General features: G+C 47.5%; 1 protein-coding gene across 6 annotated transcripts in view; it reads left to right on the forward strand.

Annotated features, from left to right (window-relative positions):
* The window catches only part of TSC22D1 (TSC22 domain family member 1), a 71,298-nt gene extending 63,027 nt beyond the window's left edge, over positions 1 to 8,271 (forward strand). For 5 of the 6 annotated variants that reach the window (XM_069970536.1, XM_069970539.1, XM_069970538.1 and 2 more), the window contains 2 exons: positions 962 to 1,013; positions 6,467 to 8,271. In XM_069970536.1, the coding sequence (XP_069826637.1) occupies positions 962 to 1,013; positions 6,467 to 6,742 (328 nt within the window). In that variant the 3' untranslated portion in view covers positions 6,743 to 8,271. Of the gene's footprint in view, positions 1 to 602; positions 839 to 961; positions 1,014 to 6,466 lie in introns of those variants that run through there. The other variant, XM_069970537.1, reaches the window with a different exon arrangement.
* Positions 8,272 to 8,653: the final 382 nt, after the last annotated feature.

An 8,653-nucleotide genomic window follows, 5' to 3' on the forward strand; every position in this document is an offset into this window, starting at 1 on the left:
ATCGAACTCAAAATTCTGGTATCGTGACATCACTAATATGTATGTATATGTGTATATATATATATATATATATATATATATATATAATGTATGTATATGTATATATATATATGTATATATATAGTGTGTGTATGCACATGTGTTTGTTGTGGTTATTAGATGAATGTTTGTGAACTCCTTCATTATTACCTGTTGGCTGTGTCCTCCCTGCAGTCATACCATAGGGCAGTGCACCATTCCATACAGCAGTCATCCCCAGGTACTACTCCGGCGCTACCACCCGCTGTCCCTTCGCTACAGGGATGCGCTGTGTCTCCCCGCCAGGGGGCGCTGCTGCGCCGTGTATCGCGCTGCTGTAGGCTGCCATAGGTGTCTCTTCCCCTGTACAGGCGGCGGTGTGCTGCGGGGCACCGTGTACAGTGTATGTGGATACATATATACTGTGTACAGTTACAGTGCCGGGCTCTGGTCTGCGGGCTGATCCCCCCCCCCTCTCACCTCCCCAGCATCTCTCCGCTCCCTCAGCCATCCCGGGCAGGAAAGGGTGTCTGGGAATGGCGTGGGCGTTTCCGAGCGGGCTGTCAGCCAATGAGCGTGCAGCGCATGTATTATGTAATGCGGCCGGCGCTGAGCTGAGCCCGGGGAGCGCTGAGCCGGGACATTCCGCCCGCAGCATCCTCAGCATCATCACACGGGCCGCCCCATGTCCGCTCCCCGGCCAGCGATGTAGAGCGGCGGCCGCTATGGATCTAGGGCTCTACCAGCTGCGCCACTTCTCCATCTCCTTGCTGTCGTCCGTGCTGGGCGCAGACAGCTCCTCGGTGACACTAGACAGCAGGTAACCGCCAGGATGGAGCGCTGCTGCCGGCCTCTATAGCGGCCTCTGCCCCCTTACTATTGGGATGCGCTCATGTACCTGTGATGCATGTAATAATGGAGCCCTGTTCTGTTTGTGTTACAGCGCCTCCGGGGCCAGCGTGGTAGCGATCGACAACAAGATTGAGCAAGCCATGGTAAGTGTCCGGGGCCGCCGGTGCTCCCCTTTGTTACCGCAGGCTCTGCCGCCGCCACCGCCGCTCCTCGCACGGCTCCCCGCTCCTGTTACTAGGCAGGAGGAGAAGCTTTAACTCCAGCTATAAATATCTTGGCTGCTGATTGGCCGGCGCGCCGTCAGTGCGGTGGGCGGGGTCCGCTCTTCGTGACGTCACTGACGGAGAGGAAAACACTATGCGGCAACCTGCTCTGCTCAGACCGGCTGTAGCCGGAGTGCGCCGGGCGGGCCTAGCTGCCGCCTATTGTTATCCTCACAGGCCGCGCTGTGTGCTGAGGGGACCAGCAACCTGCCCCATCCTCCACCTACATACTCCTCATACTCCATCCTATATACTCCTCATACTCCATCCTATATACTCCTCATACTCCATCCTCCACCTACATACTCCTCATACTCCATCCTATATACTCCTCATACTCCATCCTATATACTCCTCATACTCCATCCTCCACCTACATACTCCTCATACTCCATCCTATATACTCCTCATACTCCACCTGCATACTCCTCATACTCCATCCTCCACCTACATACTCCTCATACTCCACCTACATACTCCTCATACTCCATCCTATATACTCCTCATACTCCATCCTATATACTCCTCATCCTCCACCTGCATACTCCTCATACGCCATCATCCACCTACATACTCCTCATACTCCATCCTCCACCTACATACTCCTTATACTCCATCCTATATACTCCTCATACTCCATCCTATATACTCCTCATCCTCCACCTGCATACTCCTCATACTCCATCCTATATACTCCTCATACTCCACCTGCATACTCCTCATACTCCATCCTCCACCTACATACTCCTCATACTCCATCCTCCACCTACATACTCCTCATACTCCATCCTATATACTCCTCATACTCCATCCTATATACTCCTTATACTCCATCCTATATACTCCTCATCCTCCACCTGCATACTCCTCATACTCCATCCTCCACCTACATACTCCTTATACTCCATCCTATATACTCCTCATCCTCCACCTGCATACTCCTCATACTCCATCCTCCACCTACATACTCCTTATACTCCATCCTATATACTCCTCATCCTCCACCTGCATACTCCTCATACGCCATCCTCCACCTACATACTCCTCATACTCCATCCTCCACCTACATACTCCTTATACTCCATCCTATATACTTCTCATCCTCCACCTGCATACTCCTCATACTCCATCCTATATACTCATACTCCATCCTCCACCTGCATACTCCTCATACTCCATCCTATATACTCCTCATACTCCATCCTATATACTCCTCATACTCCATCCTCCACCTGCATACTCCTCATACTCCATCCTCCACCTGCATACTCCTCATACGCCATCCTCCACCTACATACTCCTCATACTCCATCCTCCACCTACATACTCCTTATACTCCATCCTATATACTCCTCATCCTCCACCTGCATACTCCTCATACTCCATCCTCCACCTACATACTCCTCATACTCCATCCTCCACCTACATACTCCTCATACTCCATCCTCCACCTACATACTCCTCATACTCCATCCTATATACTCCTCATACTCCATCCTATATACTCCTTATACTCCATCCTATATACTCCTCATCCTCCACCTGCATACTCCTCATACTCCATCCTCCACCTACATACTCCTTATACTCCATCCTATATACTCCTCATCCTCCACCTGCATACTCCTCATACGCCATCCTCCACCTACATACTCCTCATACTCCATCCTCCACCTACATACTCCTTATACTCCATCCTATATACTCTTCATACTCCATCCTATATACTCCTCATACTCCATCCTATATACTCCTCATACTCCATCCTATATACTCCTCATCCTCCACCTGCATACTCCTCATACGCCATCCTCCACCTACATACTCCTCATACTCCATCCTCCACCTACATACTCCTTATACTCCATCCTATATACTTCTCATCCTCCACCTGCATACTCCTCATACTCCATCCTATATACTCATACTCCATCCTCCACCTGCATACTCCTCATACTCCATCCTATATACTCCTCATACTCCATCCTATATACTCCTCATACTCCATCCTCCACCTGCATACTCCTCATACTCCATCCTCCACCTGCATACTCCTCATACGCCATCCTCCACCTACATACTCCTCATACTCCATCCTCCACCTACATACTCCTTATACTCCATCCTATATACTCCTCATACTCCATCCTATATACTCCTCATACTCCATCCTATATACTCCTCATCCTCCACCTGCATACTCCTCATACGCCATCCTCCACCTACATACTCCTCATACTCCATCCTCCACCTACATACTCCTTATACTCCATCCTATATACTTCTCATCCTCCACCTGCATACTCCTCATACTCCATCCTATATACTCATACTCCATCCTCCACCTGCATACTCCTCATACTCCATCCTATATACTCCTCATACTCCATCCTATATACTCCTCATACTCCATCCTCCACCTGCATACTCCTCATACTCCATCCTCCACCTGCATACTCCTCATACGCCATCCTCCACCTACATACTCCTCATACTCCATCCTCCACCTACATACTCCTTATACTCCATCCTATATACTCCTCATACTCCATCCTATATACTCCTCATACTCCATCCTATATACTCCTCATCCTCCACCTGCATACTCCTCATACGCCATCCTCCACCTACATACTCCTCATACTCCATCCTCCACCTACATACTCCTTATACTCCATCCTATATACTCCTCATCCTCCACCTGCATACTCCTCATACTCCATCCTATATACTCATACTCCATCCTCCACCTGCATACTCCTCATACTCCATCCTATATACTCCTCATACTCCATCCTATATACTCCTCATACTCCATCCTCCACCTGCATACTCCTCATACTCCATCCTCCTCCTGCATACTCCATCCTCCTCCTGCATACTCCATCCTGCTCCTGCATACTCCATCCTCCTCCTGCATACTCCATCCTCCTCCTGCATACTCCATCCTCCTCCTGCATACTCCATCCTCCTCCTGCATACTCCATCCTCCTCCTGCATACTCCATCCTCCTCCTGCATACTCCATCCTCCTCCTGCATACTCCATCCTCCTCCTGCATACTCCATCCTCCACCTGCATACTCCATCCTCCACCTGCATACTCCATCCTCCACCTGCATACTCCATCCTCCACCTGCATACTCCATCCTCCACCTGCATACTCCATCCTCCACCTGCATACTCCATCCTCCACCTGCATACTCCATCCTCCACCTGCATACTCCATCCTCCACCTGCATACTCCTCCTGCATACTCCATCCTCCACCTGCATACTCCATCCTCCACCTGCATACTCCATCCTCCACCTGCATACTCCATCCTCCACCTGCATACTCCATCCTCCACCTGCATACTCCATCCTCCACCTGCATACTCCATCCTCCACCTGCATACTCCATCCTCCACCTGCATACTCCATCCTCCACCTGCATACTCCATCCTCCACCTGCATACTCCTCCTGCATACTCCATCCTCCACCTGCATACTCCATCCTCCACCTGCATACTCCATCCTCCTCCTGCATACTCCATCCTCCTCCTGCATACTCCATCCTCCTCCTGCATACTCCATCCTCCTCCTGCATACTCCATCCTCCTCCTGCATACTCCATCCTCCTCCTGCATACTCCATCCTCCTCCTGCATACTCCATCCTCCTCCTACATGCTCCATCCTCCACCTGCATGCTCCATCCTCCACCTGCATGCTCCATCCTCCACCTGCATGCTCCATTCTCCACCTGCATGCTCCATCCTCCTCCTACATACTCCATCCTCCTCCTACATACTCCATCCTCCACCTGCATACTCCTTATACTCCTCATACCCCATCCTCCTCCTTCATACTCCATCCTCCACCTGCATACTCCATCCTCCACCTACATTACCAGGCAGGTGTTGTAGAGACGCTGTAAGGTAACAATGCTTTCAGGAATACAAGTGTTAATTTATTTTATCAATTAAAGAAAATAAAAAAAGTCTATGAATAGAAGAGACTATTGGGTATGACTGCCCTTTGTCTTCAGACCAGCATCAGTTCCTCTAGGTAGCTTATCCACAGTGTGTAAGGGAACTCTTAGAGAAGTAACCACAGATCTTTCGCTGCTCACATTCTTCTGTCGCCATGTAATCCCAGACTCCGTGATTTTAGAGCTCTCATCACTTCCAGGACTCCTTGTTCTTCTGGAGGTAGTGCTTAACTGTATAGTAATCCATATCCTAGTCCTTGCATCATCAGTTTTATGCAGGAGTCATACTAAAAACCAACTAACCAGTGTATCTTGCCACTGCAGCCTTATGTTTAGGAAGTGGATTCATAGAGGTCATTAAAGTCCACATACACATTAAAGAGTGGTTGGTGAAACCCGCTGATTGGGTGGCCTCCCATGTCTCCACAACAGATAGGGTTCGGGGTAAGTAAGATCAGGCAAGTTGATTTTTGAACTGCCCAATCCTCCTCTTGCCATGATAAGCCACTGACTGAGCGGTCTGGTAGCAGTGTACCTCCGAATTTGCGTGCCAAATCCTGCCTGCTATCTGTTTACATGGGAGGGCTTGCGCGCCTCTCTGCTCGAAGAATTGAAATGTAAATTCTTTGAGCGGAAAGCAGGGGGCGCTTAGAACACACGAACATGCAGAAGAGCCTACCTTTGTATGTAGCAAAAGAGGTGTTGATTGAACAAGCTATTGTATGTGCATGGCATGGCCACCTAAAGGGAACCTTTCATGCTGCTTGAACCATGAGTCGGTGGGGTGCAGTTTCTCTTGACTGGCTTTGATTAATGTACCTTCTCCCGAAACAGGGACAATTCTGTCACTCAAAGCTGCCAGGGTGGGGAGAACCGGTAGGAACTGTATCGGATGACTCTTGGTATAGGCAGTATGGAAATGACAGGTTTCCAAAAATTATGAAGGTAGGGTTGTAACTGGGAACCAGAGTCTTTGTGTCCCTGACTTGTTGGTTGACTTGTGCACCTGCTAGCAGAGGCTTGGGCTGCTGTGGAAGCATCCTAACTGTTGGTGAGTTCCATGCTCAAGCCCTATTGAGAAGAATAGGGCTCGTACAGTGAACTTGCTGACACTTAGGGCATTGTCACAACAACCAAAACTTCTGCCAGCAACTGCAGCGGCACAGGGAAGTTTCCATATGCTTCACATACATGGACGGTATAGGGCTGGAAGCCCACCATTTGTGCAGTTTCTCTGCAACACACAGTGTGTATCCACAGAAGAAAAAGTATATGTTTTACTGAAAGCCCCTTTTGTCCCCTGTCCCCATTGCTTATGCCACATATATGTAGGATAGACTAATGAAGTGCTCTCTTCTGTTGCAGGACCTGGTGAAGAGTCACCTGATGTATGCCGTCAGAGAGGAAGTAGAAGTCCTCAAAGAGCAAATCAAGGAGCTGATAGAGAAGAACTCGCAACTGGAGCAGGAGAACAGCTTGTTAAAGACCCTGGCAAGCCCTGAACAGCTTGCCCAGTTCCAGGCTCAGCTTCAGAGTGGTTCTCCACCCTCCTCCTCCTCATCTTCATCATCCTCACAGCCTGCAGCAAGCACCTCTGCACCGGCACAGCCAGCCTCACAAAGCTCGGGCCCATCTGCATAGCAGCTTTATTTTTTGAGAATACCTCACAAATGGGGCTGACTTATCCAGCAAGCATTCATTTCCACCATCCTGACAAGTGCCGAAGAGTTTTGTTACCATCAGGTCTTATTATGTAGGAGAGTCCCATGTATAATACCATCTGATGGTAACATGGTTTTGAGTGCTTTAAAAGCTTGGAGTTTGACATTTACTGAGGAGGTGGCCAGAATCTCAGCCTTTTATAGCTATGAAGTGTCCTAATAATTTCAGTGACTGCAGAATTCACAAGATTCCTTCACCCTTGGATGTGCCTCTGATCTCCACTTATTTATAAGGAGCAGGTAGAAATACGTGCCTCCCACTCTCCTACAGCTATCCGCTTACATCCAGTTTTCAGTATTAAAGATCTGTCTCACTCCACCTCCTTTTGAAGCGTGTTGCATTGGGAATGGTCTGTTTTACAGTGGACTACAAGCGATAGTGTAAATACACGGGACACCGCATTGTATGCGAGCTGTGATTTCCATACCTTTTTTTTTTTTTTTTCTTTTTTGTTTCTTTTTTTAATTATTTTATTGTATTCTGCCCACTACATGCACGGCTGTAAACAATGCAAGTATGGTGGGGCGTCAAGGTTGGGGAAGCTGTGGATTGGACTGGACGTAACTCAAGCTTTTTACTCCTCTGCTCTAAAGAGGAGAGTTCTATACCACATGGACACATTCCCAGTGGGTAAAGGTATATTGAAGTGTTCTCCCTGGTTATTATCTACCATTGGTCAGCTGAGCCCTTCATTTGCAATGTCTCTTATTGATAGGATTGGATACACTGATCCGTTATGAGAAGATGCTGTTGGAAATTAGGAATATTATTATTATTTCAATGAAGTTTGCCTACTGTATATTTGTGTATGTAGTGTAAGTACTCTGTAAAATAGGAAAAAAAACTTGTAAGTACTACTTAGGTTGTACAGATTGAAATTTAGTGGTTTCATTGGCTGAAATGAAAATTTTTTTGTTACTTTTTATTTTATAAAGCTGCTACCCTTTACGTGGCTAGAAGACCAGGAGACGTAGGTTCTCCTGACACTAAAGGCGTTAGCCAAGAGCACACCCGCACAACTGTTTAGGGTAGAGTTAGGCAACCTGTGGCTCTTTAGTTGTTTTCCAAGTGCAAGTCTCACAGCATGTGCTGTCAGCTACCAGTTAGCAGAGCATGCTGGGACTTGCGGTTCAACAAAAGCTGTCGAGCCATAGGTTAGTACAATCTGGATAAGGACATGGCAGATTCATGCCATGCTTTGTATATTCTTTTATTGAATTTGCCTTGGCTGATGAGTATCTTTTGAAGTAAAACCCAGTTCACTGAAGTTTTTGTTTTTTGGTTTAATCACTCCAGATACTGACCACTTTCTGCTAACATAATGGAATATTTGAGCTGTAAGGTAGTATGCATACGTTGTGCATGTTCTCTAAACAGTTGTAACACGTCATTGTATTTAACTGTTGCACTTGTCAACTTTCAATAAAGCATACATTGTTGGTAAAGAAGAGTCCGGAGTACTTCAGCTTCCTCTGTCAGTGACTAGATGTGGAAGTCTAGGTAACAGAGTGCACCATGGTTATTGAAGCCGCTTCACCTTCAGGGAGTTGTGCACTGTTCTATTCTTTATCCATCCAGATCTTTTTAGTTATTCTGCACTCAGGCAAGTCGGACTTTCCTTGGAAAATGTGCTGTGCTGGCATATTCCAGAATGCAGGGAGTAAGAGCTGATATTTGAAGATTTATTATAAGTCACAGCTTTGCTTAGCAACAACAGCCCCTCCCCCTAAACCCAAGCCATGAAGGATTTCCCAAGCAAACAGCCTGGAGGCACATGAAGATTACATGGAAAATGTTGCACGGTTTTACAAATCCTGAGAGCCTGAGCAT

This window comes from Dendropsophus ebraccatus, chromosome 5 (assembly GCF_027789765.1).
Source record: "Dendropsophus ebraccatus isolate aDenEbr1 chromosome 5, aDenEbr1.pat, whole genome shotgun sequence".
In the NCBI taxonomy this organism is placed as follows: Eukaryota; Metazoa; Chordata; class Amphibia; order Anura; family Hylidae; genus Dendropsophus; species Dendropsophus ebraccatus.